The sequence below is a fragment of the Benincasa hispida genome, chromosome 4 (assembly GCF_027475165.1).
Source record: "Benincasa hispida cultivar pf3 chromosome 4, pf3_genome.v1.1, whole genome shotgun sequence".
Classification (NCBI taxonomy): Eukaryota; Viridiplantae; Streptophyta; class Magnoliopsida; order Cucurbitales; family Cucurbitaceae; genus Benincasa; species Benincasa hispida.
Window position 1 is genome coordinate 38,011,495 of NC_143481.1, and position 19,054 is coordinate 38,030,548.

General features: G+C 38.3%; 1 protein-coding gene across 1 annotated transcript; it reads left to right on the plus strand.

Moving 5' to 3' along the window:
* Nucleotides 1-220: 220 nt before the first annotated feature.
* LOC150036683 (uncharacterized) lies at nucleotides 221-604 on the plus strand. Its single transcript, XM_090313210.1, has one exon. It carries the CDS (start codon nucleotides 221-223, stop codon nucleotides 602-604), a length of 384 nt encoding a protein of 127 aa, XP_090169336.1.
* Nucleotides 605-19,054: the final 18,450 nt, after the last annotated feature.

Genomic DNA, 19,054 nt, shown 5'->3' on the forward strand with positions numbered 1-19,054 from the left:
AAGAAATAACGCCTGAAACAACAAGCCATTCAGAGCCAAGCACATCTAACGCGGGAAAACCTGTGGTGCCGCTGAATGTACCATTCCCTAGACGCTTGATGAAGAAGAATGATGAACAATAATTTAAGCGTTTTCTTGAACTCCTGAGGCAATTGCATATCAATATTCCACGTTAGATGTGAGACATGCGTTGTGCGATTTGGGAGCAAGCATTAACCTCATGCCACTCTCAGTCTTTAAGAAATTGGAAATAGGTGAAGCACAACCCACTTCTGTTACTCTTCAAGTTACTGACAGAACAATCGACAGAACAATCAAGTACCCTGAAGGAAAGATTGAAGACGTTCTGGTAAAAGTTGACAACTTCATATTCCCAGCAGATTTTATCATCTTAGACTATGAAGCAAATAGGGATGTACCAATTATTCTTGGACGCCCCTTTCTAGCCACTGGAAAAGTTTTAATAGACGTGCATAGGGGAGAATTAACTATGCGCATAGACAATCAAGAAGTGAAGTTTAATGTGTTAAACACATTAAAGTTCTCGGATAGTGAAGAATGTCAACTGAACATAATAGAGTTGCCTAAAGAAAAAGTGACCTAAGTGTGCGAGGTCCTCGCGTTGGAGGAAAACATGAAAGAATCTGAGCCACCAAGTCTGAGTGAGCGGCGGACGAAACCAACGCGTCCATCACTAGAGGAACCACCAGAACTTGAGTTGAAACTGTTACCTAGTGATAAGCGCCCACGATTCTTGTTGGATGCAAAGCTAGAGGTCCTTCTAGGATCCTTGCAAACACTCACAAAGAAAGCTACTTAGATCGAGCTTAGAATCTATGATGGTCACTCTTAGATCCTAAGACAATTCACTCCAGAATTAGTTTGATCAAGACTAATCCAATGAATTGATTTAAATATCAAATCTAAAGAAGGATTTGAAAGAAAAAGACAACACCAAAAGGTTGAATAAGCACAAGCTTTTTACTATTGATAATCTGAGTTTTGAAGAACATTACAAGCCCTTTTATAGGCCAAATAGTCGTGGATGCAAGAAACTCAAAAGTCATTCAAATACAATTAATTGCAAATTGTAGAAAATAACACCTAGAAACTTGAAACTTAATTGCATACTAAATAAGTCCAAATGTAAAACTAGGAATGTAGAAAGTCTTCCAATTGCTTTAAATATCTCCTCTAGAAGGTGGCAAAGTAGATATGCACATTTGACAAGGTTTAACATCACAGTTCCCCATGCAATGCAAACTTGACAATATTTCCTTCACAAAATCTGCACACTTTTTTGACCACCATGTCATCTTCTAAATTATAGGACTTTTCCCATGCCATCTTCATGCCATTCTATTCTTGACTCATTGAACTAACATTGTATATAACTTTGGTCTCAAAATTATTTGTCGGCTCTTGTGAATTTGCTAGTTTTTGAAGATGTAGTGTGAATGCCTCTTGAATCTTCTTTGCCTTGCTTCTTGAAATTGGTCCTTTAGGTACATGCAATGGTTTAATGGTTGAATTCATATCATCTCCCCTTTATTTAAAAGGATTTGTCCTCAAATCAAGGTCTTCATTTCCTACATCAAAAGGAGTCAAATCAGCCACATTGAAAGTAGAACTTACGTTGTACTCACCTCGAAGATCCAATTTGTAGGCATTATCATTGATCCGCTCTATCACTTGAAATGGACCATCTCCTCTTGGTTGAAGTTTAGACATCCATTGATCTCGACCTTTCTTTTCGTAGATGTACCCAAACCTAATCACCGGGTTTAAAAATCATTTTCTTTCTCCCTTGGTTCTTGCTATTGACAAGATTTTGATTCTTCTTTTCAATCCTTTCTTTGACTTCTTTATGCAAATTTTTTTATGTATTCTGCTTTTGAAACAGCTATATCACTAGTAAACATATTAGGTGTCAAGGGTGACAAATCTAACGGAGTTAATGGATTAAAGCCATACACAACCTCAAAAGGTGAACAATAAGTGGTGCTATGTATTGCTCTATTGTAAGCAAACTCTACAAAAGGTAGAGTATCCTCCCAAGACTTGAGATTTTTAGACTTTAATGACGTAAGCAAAGTTTCCAATGTTCTATTAACCACCTCCATTTGCCCATCGGTTTGTGGGTGACAAGTTGTTGAAAACAATAGCTTAGTTCCCAACTTACCCCACAAAACTTTCCAAAAATGACTTAAAATTTTTGCATCTCTATCACTAACAATGGTCTTAAGAAGAAACGATTAGCTATGTTAGTAGCATCATCCGTTTTATTACATGGTATGAAATGTGCCATTTTAATAAACCTATCAACTACCACAAAAATGCTATCATGATGTCTCCTAGTCTTTGGTAGTCCTAAAACAAAATCCATGCTAATGTCAACCCAAGGTTCACTAGAAACATTTAAAGGTGTGTAAAGACCATGTGGTTGTGTCTTAGACTTAGCCTCCTTACATTTGAAACATTGTTTGCACACTTTATTCACATCCTTTCTCATTTTTAACCAATAAAAATGTTCAGCCAACATGTTATATGTTTTAAATTCCCCAAAATGCCTCATTATTCCTCCCCTATGAGCTTCCTTCACAAGCACCTCTCGAATGGAACACTTAGGGATATAAAGTTTTCCTTTCCTAAAAAGCATTTCATCAAACACAATATAATCATGCACGTTTTTCCCTTCTAAACATTGAATATGCACATCATGAAATCCAGATGTCTCTACTTTGTACAAATCAATCATGTGTTTAAAACCAAGAATTTTTGCACTAAGGGAAGAAAACAATGCATACCTTCTTGATAATGCATCAGCTACCACATTATCCTTACCTTTCTTGTATTGAATGACATATGAAAATGTCTCAATGAACTCTACCCATTTAGCATGCCTCTTGTTCAACTTTGTTTGGCTTTTGAGGTGCTTCAAGCTTTCATGATCCGTGTGGATGACAAACTCTTTTGGCCACAAGTAATGTTACCAAACTTGCAAAGCCCTTACAAGTGCATGTAATTCCTTATCATATGTGGGGTAGCTAAGTTGTGCTCCATTTAGCTTCTCACTAAAGAACATGATTGGCCTATTTTCTTCCATCAAAACAGCTCCAATCCCTATCCCACTTGCATCACATTCAATTTCAAAAGATTGGTCAAAGTTAAAGCAAGACAAGATGCATTAGTCAATTTATCTTTCAATTCATTGAGTGCATTTTCTTGCTTTTCTTTCCATTCAAATTTTACATTCTTTTTAATAAGTTCATTCAATGGTGAGGCTATACTACTGAAATCCTTAATAAACCTTCTATAAAAACTAGCCAAACCATGAAAAGATCTCACCTCGGTTGCATTGGTAGGTGTTGGCCACTCTTGAATAGCTTTGACCTTTTCTTCATAACTTTCACTCCATCCTTTCCAACAACGAATCCTAAGAAATGGTCTAAACAAAAGCTACACTTTTTGAAATTGGCATAAAGCTTTTCTTCTCTAAGTTTAAGCAAAATTGTCTTGACATGCAACATATGTTCATTCAAATTTTTAGAGTAAACAAGAATATCATCAAAGTATACCACAACAAATCTTCCAATGTTTTCTCTAAAAACATGATTCATTAACCTCATAAAAGTACTTGGTGCATTGGTAAGACCAAATGGCATAACAAGCTACTCATAAAGACCAAATTTTGTTTTGAAAGCCGTTTTCCACTCATCTCCCACATGCATTCGAATTTGATGGTAACCACTTTTAAGATCAATTTTTGAAAACAATTTTGCACCATGTAATTCATCTAGCATGTTGTCCAATCTAGGAATAGGATGTTGATACTTTACCATTATTTTGTTGATGGCTCAAAAATCAATACACATCCTCCATGTTCCATCTTTCTTGGGCACTAAAATGACTGGAACCGAACAAGGACTCATGCTTTCTCGAACATAACCTTTATCCATGAGTTCTTCCACTTGCCTTTGAATTTCCTTGGCCTCGATTGGATTGGTCCTGTATGCCGCCATATTTGGAAGGGTTTCCCCGGGTATGAAGTCAATTTTGTGCTCAAGTCCTCTTAAAGGAGGTAGACCCTAGGTGCATCTTCATGTGGAAACATGTCATTAAATTCCTACAAAAGAGATTTAAAAGCACCAGGAAAACCATCATTAGAGTTAGGTTCAGTTACTAAACACATTCCTTTGCACATAAGTACAAAGTTTGGTGCTTCGAATGAAAACATATTCCTCTCTTCCCCCTTTCTCATAACCAAACTCACACTCTTTCTTTTTTCCTCAAAATCACTTTTTTTTCTCTCTTGGTTTTCACTCATCTTTTGTCACTTACATTTCTCTTCTTTTTTTTTTTTCTTTTTTTTTTTGCTCTTATCCTTTAATTTACTTTCTTCTCACCTCTCTTGATACCCAAATTATTTTCTTTTCCTTTTTAATTTCACTTGATCGCATTGTACTTCATATGGAGATAATGGAAGCAAAGTAAAATTCTTCCCATTCAAAGTAAATGTGTACTTGTTCAACAAACCATTATATGTGACTTCTCTATCATATTGCCAAGGTCGGCCCAATAACATATCATCCGCATGCATAGGTACTACATCGCAAAGAACCTCATCCTTATATCTTCCCAAAGTAAAAGAAATAAGAACTTGGGAGTTTACCTTCAATTCTCCTTTGTTTGTTAACCATTGAAGTTTATATGGTTTTGGATGTGGACGAGTAGTGAGCTGGAGTCTTTTTATAAGAAAACTACTTACAATATTTGTGCAACTTCCACTATCAATCACCAAGCTACATGGGGTTCCTTCAATCAAGCACCTTGTGTGAAATAAGTTCTCCCTTTGATCTTCAACTTTCTCCTCCTTGATTTTCACATTAAGTACTCTTCTTGCAACTAAGGATATGGAGTTACCTTCTTCAATGTACTCATCATCAAAGGCTTCGGATTCTTCTTCAAAGCTGCCACCTTGTTCATCACATTCATCTTCTAAATCAATAATTCCATTTCTTATGACCATGACTTTTTTATTGACGCAATCTTTGCTTATGTGACCAAATCCTTTGCACTTCCAACATTGAATGGAACTAGATTTCTCTCTTTCCTCATTTGAAGCTTCATTCTTTTTAGTATAGGTACTCTCGGGCTTCCACTCGTTTAGGAACCACAAACTTCCCTTTTGCTTCACCCCTATTCACAAAACCATCCTTGTTCCAATATTAGAATTTGAAAAGGTATTAGCTTTAGAATTATACCTCTTGGAATGTTCCTTTTCTTCTCTCAATTGTTCTTCAATTTTGATTGCATATCTTTTAAGTATAGTTGAGGATATCTATCAACGATATGAGCAATTTTTCGATTTAAACCTCTAAGGAATCTAGACATGGTGTCTTCTTCTTCTTCTTGAATATTTGTTCTTTCTATCAAAGTTTCCATCTCTTAATAATATTTAGCTGCACTTTTTGTTCCCTGCCTCAAAACTTGCAATTTAGTTCTCAAATCTCTTTCATAATGTTTTGGAACATACCTCTTTCTCATGGCTTCTTTAAGTTATTCCCAAGTTTCAATGGATCCTCCTCTTTCCTCATTCTCTCGAATTTGAGATGTTGATACCAATTTCCCGCATGGTTAATGAATTCGGCAATGGCAAATCTCATCTTCTTATTCTCACTGAATGTGTTGCAATCAAACACATGTTCTATCTTCCTTTCCCATTCCAAGTATGCCTCTGCATCCGACGTTCCACAAAATGGTGGAATTTTGAGCTTGACTCCACTATCTCTATCTTCATGGATTCGTTCTCCTCGTCTAGGGTGCATATTATTTCTTCCTCTTCCTCTCATGTTTCCTCTTCCTCCAATTTGTCTTTCTTGTTCAACTAAGTCAATTACCCCCTCATCTTCTTGTAAGACTCTTTGTTGTTGTGCCCTTCTTTCTTGCCTATCTTCCCTCATCATTTCCATCATGCCTTGAATGGCTTGAAGAATAGCCATATTAGTATCTTGTACTTGTGGTACTCCTTCACCCTGTGACATTTTAAAGTTAGTACTAAAAGGATCTCACCACACTTCTCACCAATTTCACTCAAGAACACTCGTGTTTATCACTCAAGGGTAGGCTTTTGGTACTAGATCAAAGATGTATGAGTTGACTTATATTTTTGGTGCAATCTCACTAAAAGTTTGATAAAAAACCAATTCAAAATGATCAACTCTCACAAACTAAGACTAGAGTAACTAAACTTAGGCTAAAAATAAAACAAATATGAATTTTTTTTTCTCAAATGAATGACAAGAAACTTTAATGTGCTTTGGATCTTTGATTTCTTTTCTTCTTCTTTTTTTTTTTGTTACTGTTTATTTTTATTTTTTTTTTTTGCTAATGTTTTTTTTTCCTTTTATTTTTTGCTGACTTTTTTTTTCTTTAAGATCCAAGTTGATTTGAATAAGTTTTGAAGACAAGTTGTAGTATGTCTTGTTACAAGATGTAAGCAATTGCTATGGAAAAAAAAAAGTGAAATAAAATAAATTGAAACGAAGTAAAGATAACACCTCTAAAGTCGGCCAAGAACGATCAACAAATACTCTGATACCAAATGATAAGCGCCCGAGATGCTTGTTGGATGCAAAGCTAGAGGTCCTTCTAGGATCCTTGCAAACACTCACAAAGAAAGCTACTTAGATCGAACTTAGAATATATGATGGTCACTCTTAGATCCTAAGACAACTCACTCCAGAATTATTTTGATCAAGACTAATCCAATGAATTGATTTAAATATCAAATCTAAAGCAAGATTTGAAAGAAAAAGACAACACCAAAAGGTTGAATAAGCACAAGCTTTTTACTATTGATAATATGAGTTTTGAAGAACATTACAAGCCATTTTATAGGCCAAATAGTCGTGGATGCAAGAAACTCAAAAGTCATTCAAATACAATTAATTGTAAATTGTAGAAAATAACACCTAGAAACTTGAAACTTAATTGCATACTAAATTATAAGTCGAAATGAAAAACTAGGAATGTAGAAAGTCTTCCAATTGCCTTAAATATCTCCTCTTGAAGGTGGCAAAGTAGATATGCACGTTTGACAAAGTTTGACATCACATTTTCCCATGCAATGCATACTAGACAACATTTTCTTCACAAAATCTGCACACTTTTTTTGACCACCATGTCATCTTCCAAATTATAGGATTTTTCCCATGCCATCTTCATGCCATTCTCTTCTTGACTCATTGAACTAACATTATATATAACTTTGGTCTCAAAGTTATTTGTCGGTTCTTGTGAATTTGCTAGTATTTGAAGATATAGTGTGAATGCCTCTTGAATCTTCTTTGCCTTGCTTCTTGTAATTGGTCCTTTAAGTACATGCAGTGGTTCAATAGTTGAATTCATATCATCCTGAAGAAGAAGTGACCCAAGTGTGCAAGGTCCTCGTGTTGGAGGAAAACATGAAAGAATCCGAGCCGCCAAGTCTAAATGAGTGGCAGACGAAATCAACACGTCCATCACTAGAGGAACCACTAGAACTTGAGTTGAAACCGTTACCTAGTCACCTTAAATATGCCTTCCTTGGAACAAATAAAAATTTACCTGTAATTATTTCCGCGAATCTTATCGAGCCTAACGAACATTCTCTTTTACAGATGCTGCAAAAGCACATGCGTGCAATAGGTTGGACGCTAGCGGACATCCGTGGCATCAGCCCATCTTATTGCATGTATAAAATCTGGCTGGAAGAAGGGAAGTCGGGATCGATTGAGCCTCAACGAAGGCTGAACCCCATAATGAAGGAAGTGGTCAGGAAAGAAATCTTAAAATGGTTGGACGTGGGAGTAATCTATCCTATATCCGATAACAGCTGGGTAAGCCCAATCCAATACGTTCCCAAGAAAAAAGGGAACAACAGTGATAGTTAATAGCAATAATGAGCTCATTCCTTCTAGGACTATCACAGGCTGGTGCATCTATATGGACTATAGAAAGCTCAACGCAACAACAAAGAAGGACCACTTCCCCCTTCCTTTCATTAACCAAATGCTTGACATACTGGCTGAAAAAGAATTTTATTGTTTCCTTGATGGATACTCTGGTTATAACCAGATTTTGATTGTTCCAGAAGATCAGGAAAAGACAACATTCACCTGTCCCTTTGGAACGTTCGCGTTCAGGCGCATGCCCTTTGGGCTATGCAACGCACTTGGAACATTCCAAAGGTGTATGATGGAAATTTTCTCTGACTTCTTGGAAAAGATCGTTGACGTTTTCATGGACGATTTTTCAGTCTTTGGAGACTCATTCCAATCATGCTTAGATAGATAACTTGGAGGCCATCCTTGCTCGATGCGAGGAAACAAACCTTGTGCTGAATTGGGAAAAATGTCACTTCATGGTGACTGAAGGAATTGTTTTAGGCTACAAAATATCTAAAGCTAGGTTAGAAGTTGATGAAGCCAAGATAGATGTCATAGCTAAACTTCCACCACCATCAAATGTAAAAGCTCTACGAATTTTTCGAGGACGTGTTGGCTTCTACCGAAGGTTCGTTAGAGGATTTTCTCAAATTGCGCGACCTCTGAGTGCATTATTAGAAGCGAACCGGCCCTACGATTTGAATGACGATTGCTGCGATGCTTTTGAAACATTGAAATATGCATTGTATAGCTCCGGTACTAATAGCACTGGATTGGATGCAACGTTTTATTCTCATGTGCGACGCAAGTGATGTTGCAGTAGGTACAATGTTAGGGCAGAAGAAAGGAAATTTGATACATCCCATCTCTTATGCGTCCAAGACACTGAACGACTCTCAAGAACACACCACGGAAAAAGAAATGTTGGCTGTAGTGTTTGGCATCGAGAAGTTTAGATCTTATTTAGTTGGTGCGTCAGCAACCATCTACACAGATCACTCAGCCATAAAGTTCCCGATGAGTAAAAAGGACGCGAAACCAAGATTAATATGATGGGTGCTACTATTATAGGAATTTGACATTGATATTCAGGACAGAAAGGGGATTCAGAATCAGGTGGCTGACCACCTGTCTAGATTGGGAAATTAGGAAATACAAGATCAAGAAAATGAAATCAAAGATTCATTTCTTGATGAAAGCTTGTTCAGAGTTGAAGGCAGGGAACCTTGGTACGCAGACATAGTTAATTACTTAACTACCAAGTAATTCCCTGGGAACTTCAACTCTCAGCAAAAGAAATGGTTAGTACACGACAAAAAAATTTATTTTTGGGATGAACCGTTTCTTTATAAACAAGGCTCAGACTCCATCATGCATCGATGCGTTCCGGAGGAAGAGACACAATGCATCTTGGCTGAGTGTCATGACTTTCCTTATGGAGGGCATTTTGGAGGGCAAAGAACCGCTGCAAAGATTCTTCAAAGCGGATACTTCTGGCCCACCCTCTTCAAAGACACGAGGGAGTATGTTCATAAGTGTGACCCTTGCCAACACACCAGGAATATCTCATCAAGGGACGCATGTCCTTGAACAATATTCTTGAAGTTGAATTATTTGATGTCTGGGGCATTGATTTTATGGGTTATTTGATGTTTGGGGCATTGATTTTATGGGACCTTTTCCCCTGTCCTATGGTCAATAATATATTGTGCTTGCAGTAGATTACGTATCAAAGTGGGTAGAAGAAGTAGCTTGTGCTAGAAATGATGCATCAACTATTTCTAAGTTTTTTACCAGGAATATTTTCACACGCTTTGGAATGCCAAGAGCCCTGATAAGTGGCGAAGGTACGCATTTCATTAATTGCATCATTTCTAAATTACTTGCCAAATATAATGTTAGGCACAAGATCGCTACTGCATACCACCTACAAACAAATGGTCAAGCTGAGGTATCAAATCGGGAAATAAAATCAATACTGGAAAAAGTTGTCAATGCATCGCGGAAAGACTGAGCACAGAGGCTGGATGAAGCGCTCTGGGCCTACAAGACTGCCTACAAGACCCCTATAGGAAAGTTAAAGTCAAGGTGGTCAGGACCATTCATTATCAAAACAATCTTTCCCCACAGAGTAGTAGAATTAACTCGGGAAGATGGCACAAATGCGTTCAAAGTAAATGGGCAAAGAGTGAAGCCTTACTTTGAAGATGGCATAGAATGTCAAAAGTCGTCTCTCATACTACGCGAAGCGAACTGAACGTCGAAGCATCCCTACGTTCGCATCGACACATATTCCAGGGACGCTTCCTCTTTCCTTATTCTTTTTGCATTATGTATTTTATCAATGCGTTTGAGTTTACTTTGTTTGTTTGTCTACATTTGAAGATTGATTGTTCATTGTTATTGCCTTCATAGTTAGAGATTTATTTGTTTTAAATAAATAAATAAATAAAAAAGTTGTGTATAATCGGGATGGGAATAAACGGATGCATTAGACTTATGTCTAACGCATAGCCCAAGTCGAAAGGACGCGTCTTGAAAATGCAAAACACTCGAGTGCTTGGAAGCCCAAGACACGTCCCTTCGACTTCGCATTAAATGTGGATGTCAGGCGTCGCCTGACATCACTACTCTCTCTCTTCAACCCTATAAAACTCGAAACCCTTCGTTTTATTCTTCTTCCATTGCCTTTAAGCTCTCTGTGAAAGAAAAAGAAAAAAAAACCCTAGCACCTCTCGCTCTTACCACCGTTCGATTATTTCTCCGGTCACTCTTCGACGACGATGTCTTCAGCATCCGATAGCTAGAATTAATCAATGAGCTTTAGAGACGTCTCACCCATAAGCTCTTTCTTTTCCTCGTCTGTTTCAACATCGTCTCCCCCAAGCCCTCGACAGACCTCAAAAACCACCGTCCCTACTAAATCTCTGCACGGCGGGCCATCTTCCACCTCCCAGTGACTGTCTCGGTCGAAACCCACCAAAGCCACCACAAATCCCTCTTCTAAAACCACCCAACAGCCCAAAACCACCCCAAAACCAATACCTAAAACCCTTTCAAAACCAAGGCAGTGTCCTTCGTCATCCACGGCTGCCAAAAAACCGTATACCAAACCCGCCCCACCACTATTCATTCCGAATATCACTCCGGTGGGTGCGACGCATGACCCCATCCCAGCCTACGTCTATAACACACCATCGCCAGTCGTGCGTCCACCTCCTCCACTGTCCATACAACCCTTGGCCACCATCTACCCAGTTGAAGTAGACGCGTTTAGCTAATCACCGCATTCACCTATCATCATCTCATCCCCTGGGTCACCACATATCCCATCCGGCACCCCACCATTCATTCCACCAAGGTCCAGTTCTGACAGTCCTGTGTCAGAGCGAAACCTCGAAGAACTAGTAGAATTGGCTTGGAAGGACGAGCAAGAAGTGTTTGGAGCAATCTTGGCAAGTCTGAATCAAGGCCAAGAAGAAGAGCAAGTGATGCGTTCTGACCCACCCAACGCATCACTTGAAATGGATGAAGCGGAGCGCTATGCAATGATGCTCGAAGCGGAGTTAGAAGAAGAAGATGAAGAAGATGAAGAAATAGGAGTTGGCCCAGACGCGTTGCAATCTCGCCAAACTAACACGAATGAAGGGGCCTCAAAAGCAAAGAGAGTGACGAAAAAGAGAAAATTAATCTTGGAGGAAGAAGAAGAGCAGTCCGCATCCGGTCCTGAGGATGCAACGCGCGGGAACTGCTCAAGGCACAATGTGTTAGAGAAGGAATTGGAACATTATCAGCCTGTAAGGCAGGGGCAAGGAAGTCAGCTCTCCAAAGGGAATTGGAAAACGAATTAAGAGAGCTGGCGTGGGAAGCCAAGGCACATGCGGCGGGTAAGCGCAAGGTAACAAACTTGTTACCTAAAAAGACCACAGGAAGGAAGCGCCAGTTTAGTGATATTCTTGTAGAAAAGTCTTCTTTCCTGAACGCCACCCATTGTCAGCATGCATAACTGAAACCATAGAAGCAATGGGTTGGGGTTAGCTATGCATTGGTGTAACGCTAAAGAATGATTTCCTTATTATGTGTGCACTGTGCCTTAAACTTGACACGATGTTTTTATATCTTTAGTCTTTATGCGATACTACTTCTAAATATATGCGTTAACAAATGATATGCTTATAGTATGCGATAGAGTAATGCGTGTCACAAGTTTCCTTGCGCTGAAACTAAGTATAATTCCAACGCAAGTTTCTCAAAATAGTCCGAGGTCGAACACAAGGCTTGTTTTCGTTAATGCGTTACTTTTGTGATATATGCGACCGGTTTTTACAATTAATAAAGAATTGGTTTTATTTAGGAATCTAAAATGCGATGAAATAAAATGCGTTGATAAAATAAATTGCATTGAAAATAAAATCCTAAACTAATATGATACAAGATACAAGATACATAATACATGATACTGAGTTTGAGACTGACTGTGAAGTTATACAAAAGATCGTGGTATGCGATGACAAGTCTTTATGGATGACTCAGAAATTGAAGGAATAAATAGTAAAAACAGCGCAAGTTTGTCAATTACATTAAAGATGCAACTAAGGTTCCACTTTTCCTTGGTGTACACCTTTCAGTGATCGGCCGCATTCCCATATCTCTATGGTGAAACAGAGATGAACGCGATGAACGCAAGGTTGCTTCCATCTCTGGAAGTACTTCTCGCTCTAGTTAACACATTCTTCCAACCTTCTCTCGATAGGCAGAATAACATCTTCACTTCATGCCATCGAGCATGCTTTGACCAAACATAATTATTTCCTTAACACAAATTAATTTACTTGCTTAATTATTGCTATTTACCCAGGGAATTAGGAAAATATCATGGAGAAAATGGATTATGGATGAACAAAAATAGACAGAGAGATGACTATGGGAATGATCATAACATTTAATACTAAGATTAAGCGTTCGATACATGGTGTGAATGAAAGATTAAGAAGATGAAAACAAGTGATGAAATAGAGATTAGAAACAAATACAGAAAAGTGTCAACGTCTTGACACAGATCTTGGACTGAGATTTTGCTTGCCGGCGTGTGGTAGAGATGGAGAAGAGAGCTTCCCTCTAAGGCTTGCTCTTCTTGTAGAAATGACCTTCGTACAGAGCTTCTACGGTGGGGATCGGAAGGATTCTTTGCTCGGAGACTCACCTCTCGGCCTTGTCTCTTGATTATCCCAGATCTACTCTGGAAATCGCTTTAGACCAATCTTTCTCTTAGATCAATATATACACGTCTCTATCTATTCAAGTATCTCTTTCAGTGAATTTGCAGAAGCTATTTATAGGTACAACTTGGCTCTTTGACTTCGTGGTCCCCACTTTATGGTTATGGTAGTTCCTGAAATGGCAGAGTGAATATTCCTTCTGTTACATAATCAACCCGTCAGAAATGCACAACTGAAAGCTATACATCCGTCCGAATACTCCGCAAATGCGTTGCTCTATACATCTTCGATCGATCGCCGCATGCGGTGTTATTTTTTATTACCGCATGCGGTTGAAATTGCGTTGATCGTTAAGCTCTTGATCGATTGTCGCATGCGCCGTCATTTCGTTGATCATCTCCTCATTTCTAAATGATGGGCGCAATGCGATGTAGATGCGTTGTTTCTTTTATCTTTGAGCCATCAATGCATGCAGTGACTGATTTCCTGCAGAGCAGAAATTGAAACATCTATTCTACCATCGCAATGGTGTTAGTGGGTGTATTGACGACATTTTATATTTCTCGCATTTTTTAGCCAATTTCTATACTATCGACGCAACTTTTCTTTCTTTTTGTCACAATATCTAAATAAAACAGTATAAATAACTTGTATTTCTACAAGTTATCAGTTGAGCATACAAGAATTTTGCCCAATCTTGTCTGCCAGTTTTACAGCAGTGAGTTCGACATGGAGAAAAGTACAACATTTGTTGATGGGGTATTGGTGCGCTTCTCAGCCGATAAGATCAATGAAGTGTTCAACATCACGAGTAATCCGGACGTAGAAGGCAATTGCATCTTGGAACAACCAACGCCGAGCCAAGTAGAAGATGAGTTAAGAGTGGTAGCCAAGCCTAGAAGAAAATGGCAAACGTCAAGAAATGGAGCAAAGATGCTAGCTTCCAGGAACTTGATGCCAGACGCGAATCTATGGTATTATCTGATTAAAAGAAGCATCATGCCTACAACGAATGATGAGACATTGCCAAAAGAACGTGCCTTGGCTACCTACTGTATCATGTAGTGCATCCCTTTAGATGTAGGAAAAATAATAAGGAATCAGATCAAAGCCATCAAGACCAAACCACGAGGACAACTTTATTTTCTATGGCTGATCTGTGCATTGTGTGAACGCGGGGGCATCCCTTTGAGGGATGACTATGAGGAGATCGACGGTCTGATGGACATCAAGTTAATCAGGCATTTGCTTTGTGGTTCGCTGCATCAGCCTGCCCTACCTCGTAAAGAAGTGGTAGCGAGACCTCGATCATCCAAACGCGCCCCCAAAAGAAGGTGCGTCCGGATAATTGAACATAATGATGAAGCTTCAGAGAATGAAGAGTACGAAGCAGAGCTTGCACTTACGGATGAAGAAGCGTAGCCAAACCTAATCCTTACCCTCCAAAACTCACCAGTGGCCCTGCGAGAAGGGAGTCTTGATCCAACGCACCAAGAGCCTACTGATGTAGATAAAGACATCCCTTGTCCCCTTCCTTTGCCCTCACCAATTCCAATTCCCACTTTTGTGCCTCCTTCAATCATTTTTGAACCAATTGGGTTAGGATCGAGTAACGCAATAAATTTTGAAGACCCAGTTGAAAGAAGTGAAGAGCCAGCACCACCTCAATGCAACATTGACATTGAGGAGTTGAAAACTTTTATCAGTGATCAACTCAGACCATTGGCCGCGTCCATTAAAGGTCTTCAACAACAAAATAGGGTTCTAAGGGATTACTTAAGGCAGCAAACAAGAAGAATGCAAGACCAATTTGTTTATACAATGCAGTACATTAATCGGGTCTTGGTTGGAATGTTTTCCCTGCATCCACTACCTACTTATCTTAGAAACCCTTTGCGCTTTATGGATGAAGACCCTGCAGAAGAACGCAGGGATGACGTGCCAGCACAATAAAATTTTGGGGTGTTGGTTATTTTGTATTTTGATTTATTTGATGATCTTTTGTATTTTTTTGCCTTGTTTGTTTATTTCATGGTATCCTATGAAAATGAATGAAAAAAAATTCTGTCATTTTTTTCCTTGCGTTTGACCTTAGCAGACTTTTTTTGCTCTTTAGCTATTTTCTAGTCTTGTGCTTTGCCTTACCTCAATGATATCAACAGTATGAAATCTATAAGTATAGGGTAGGCGTTAGGAAAATCAACAAAGCTTGAATTTCTCTAAAAAGACTACATGTTTTCTTTCTAACGCATGCAAGCTCTAATTCAAAACTCCTTTTGGAACTCTCAAAGCCTTTTCAAAATTTTGTTTCTTTCTTAGCAATGAGGATTTAGCTCATCTCCAAATTTGGGGATGAGAAAAATTCGAGTTAAGACACATTAATCGAGTACATCAAAAAAGAAAGGGAACAAAATAGAAAAATGTTAAACGCAACTCCTCTGTCATTACTCTAAAAGAAAAAAACTTCAAAGTGGCATGAGTTAAAAAGTTGAAACAGGCACTTAGCCGTAGTTGGATACTCTCATGACACCCATGGGGGCAAGCCAAAACAAAGTTAAGTCTCCTAGACCAATACGTCCCATAAAACTTCTCTATCTAGTTTAAAGAAGTTGTATCATGAAACACATAAATGTAGATATGAGTTTAGTTGTGAAGGGTTCTCACCCGTAGTTGGATGCTCGCATGACACCCATGGGGACAAGCCAAAACCACCTGAAACAATGCATGGGTAATTGAAAAACCATATTTTTTTTCTTTTTATCTGGCATCTATTTTAAAAAGCATCTAACACATTGCTGGTTTAGAAAAAATGGGAATGTTTTGAGAAACGAAAGGAGTTGTTGATGAGAGGCTTACTGCACCAGAAACTAAACATTATTCCTTTTAGAAATAATTGAATGGGAGTCAATCTGCGTTACATTTTCCAAACTTTTGTCTCAAGCTTATAATTGAATATGATGAGAGGCAAACTCTGCACACTAAAGACAAGGGAGATAACAAAGAATTATTTATGGAATGCTTGAGGACAAACATTGTTCAAATTTGGGGGTGGTGATAACTTGTAGAAATACAAGTTATTTTGGCTCTTAAGTTGGAACAACTAAAGTTTTTATTGATAATTTCTCCTCATTTTTGGAAGAAACACATGGAATTACTTAAACATTAGCAAACTCATGTAAAAGTATGTTTATTACTAAAATACTGCGGCACTAACGCATTATATTGCAGGATTTCAACAAGAGGCTAATGCATGATTAAGAAAGTGTCGCAGGCAAGTTCTAATGCATGGGCCATGTGTCGGAGGGATTTAATGCAAGGAAGATTCATTGATTCAGGTTGTTTGTGTCAAATCACCACTTGCAAGCATGGGCACCTGTAGCAGGTAGTGTCTGAAAAGCTTTTGAGTGTCAGGCAGTTGACCAGGGCATGGACTTTAATGCTGCCCATCACCAAGCTGGAGATGACCAACACCTATAAATAGATGAAATCCCTCCAGAGTTCAAAGTTTAGAAAAATTTTCAAGTTCTTACTCTCAATATTAGCTTAGTCGTAGTTTTAAATCTTCAGAGTTGTGCTGTGGTGCCAAAAAGATCAGAAGGGAAGAGAACCACCACCACCGTGGTTCAAGGAGTGGAGGAAGCCGAGTTTGAGAGAGACACTTCGTCCAATTCTTATACAAGTGATTGTACATAACTAGAATTGAGCCAAAGGGATACAAGAGATTGTACTCTGCGGCTTGACTCATTTCTTTTCATCTCATTTATCGCTTTCATCATTTCATCTGATTAAGTATTGCTTTTGTAAAGACAACCTGCTTCTTTATAAATTCATATATTTGATCCATCACACTTTGCCATTGTTTATTCCTTGTTTATGTTGAATGCATCTATACTTCATGCAAAATTTCATTTCAAATGCTTAAACCAACTTGATCAATTGGTAAAAGCATCTTTAGCTTAGACTATTTGAGAGAATAAATAAGCCAGCATCGAGTTAGAAAGCCTAGTACATCTAGAGATAGACTTACTGGTGTTTATTGCATTATGTGTTTGACGCATACATCCTAGAGATAGGTTTTGTATGTTATTCGCATTGAGAAGATTTGAATAAGAGTCTAACGCATAAACAAAGATAAGCAAGCCATCTCATTCACATCACATTCTAGTTCGTGTACATTCATCTTAGATCGACGCATACCACTTGCATTAAAATCCATTTCCACACGATTCATCATTCTCTACTAAACTCTTTTGTATATTCTTGCACACACACAACACCTTAGTGTAAATAACACATTTCTTCATACATTTTATGAAATCCCTACAATAGTTACAACGCAAGGATTGCGTTAACTTAATATGAATTCCTGAGTTCGACCCTGGACTTACCAGGAACCTATATAGGATTTATACTTGGGTCTGATTTAGGAAAACTTGAACGTTAATAGAGGAGTGTCACGCGTTCTGTTGCACATCTCTAACGCATCAATGCGTTACGAATACATAAATGCATCAAAGCATCAACACATCATTCATACTTAGAACTTATTTTTCCAAATCATTTTATACGATATACTCCTAGCTCGAATCACGATAGCAACAAACAGTAGACAACATGAAAGAAACTTCAAGTTTAGTCCAACAAAAAAATATTTGAACTACGTCATGACTTGATCTCTTTCTTCAAGGGTACATAGGTAACTTAAAGAAATTTAAGTTCAATCCATAAAAAAGGGTACCACAGTAACCCTACATATGGCAGTACATAACAAATTGAAAATGTTCATCCCTGTTGGGGCAAGACAACAAATTAAAGATGTTCATATTTTTGAAGAGCTAACACATTAAATCAAAAGCACACACTTGGAATCATACTTCACTTCCTTTTCGAAGTCAAGTTCGGAGGCTTTACCGCTTCCTCTTTGAAGTCAAATTTGGATGTTTCATTTCTTCCTCTTCGAAGTTCAAGTTTGGTGCGACTTCCCTACTTCCCCTAAAAAATATTATTTTTTACAGCTTCGCTCCTTCTCTAAAAGTTGTTGTAGTTCTGCCTTTTTCTTCATCTCCAAGTTCGATGATAAGATTGCTCTTTTGATAGTGGCACCGCTGTTTCTCCATCTCCAAATTTGATGGTGCACTACTGTTATACTGTCTTGAAGTTTGAGGGTTGCACTATTGCTTTTACAACTCTAACTTCGATGGTTGCATTGATGCCTCTCCATCTCCAAATTCGATGGTTACACTGTTGCTTCTCCGTCTCCAAGTTCAAGGGTTAGATTGCATGCCCCTCCATCTTCAAGTTCAAAGGCTTCATTGATGTTCCTTCATCTTCAAGTTTAGAATCTTCGTTGATTTTCCTCCATCTTCAAGTTTAGAGGTTTCTTCGATGCCCATCTACAAATTTGAAGGCTTCATTGATGCTCCTCCATCTTTAAGCTCAGAAGCTCCATCGATGCTTCTCCATCTTAAAGTTCAAAGGTTTCATTGATGCTTCTCTATCTTCAAGTTCAGAGGTTTCATCGATGATCCATCTTCATGCTCAAGTTTGGAGGCTTTGCAATACCATCTTCATGCTCAAAATTGCAAAGTCAAGCCTACTACTAAAGATTCATTGGTGCTTCATCAAACTCAAATGCAGAAGATTCACTGATATTTCAAACTTAAATGCGAAGGATTCACTGATACTTCAAACTCAAGTGCAGAGGATTGGTCGATGATTTGTCAAACTCAGATTTTGATGATTCATCAATGCTTCATCAAACTCAAATGCGGAGTATTGGCCGATGTTTTGTCAAACTCAAATGCGGGGAATTTGCCGATGTTTTGTCAAACTCAAGAGCGAAGGTTTCGTCGATGCTTTTCTATCTTTAAGTTCAGAGGCTCCGTCGATATTCATTTATCTTCAAGT

Excerpts from the sequence above, each read along its gene's own strand:
- LOC150036683 (XM_090313210.1), top strand. The coding sequence starts at position 221 with ATGCCACTCTCAGTCTTTAAGAAATTGGAAATAGGTGAAGCACAACCC.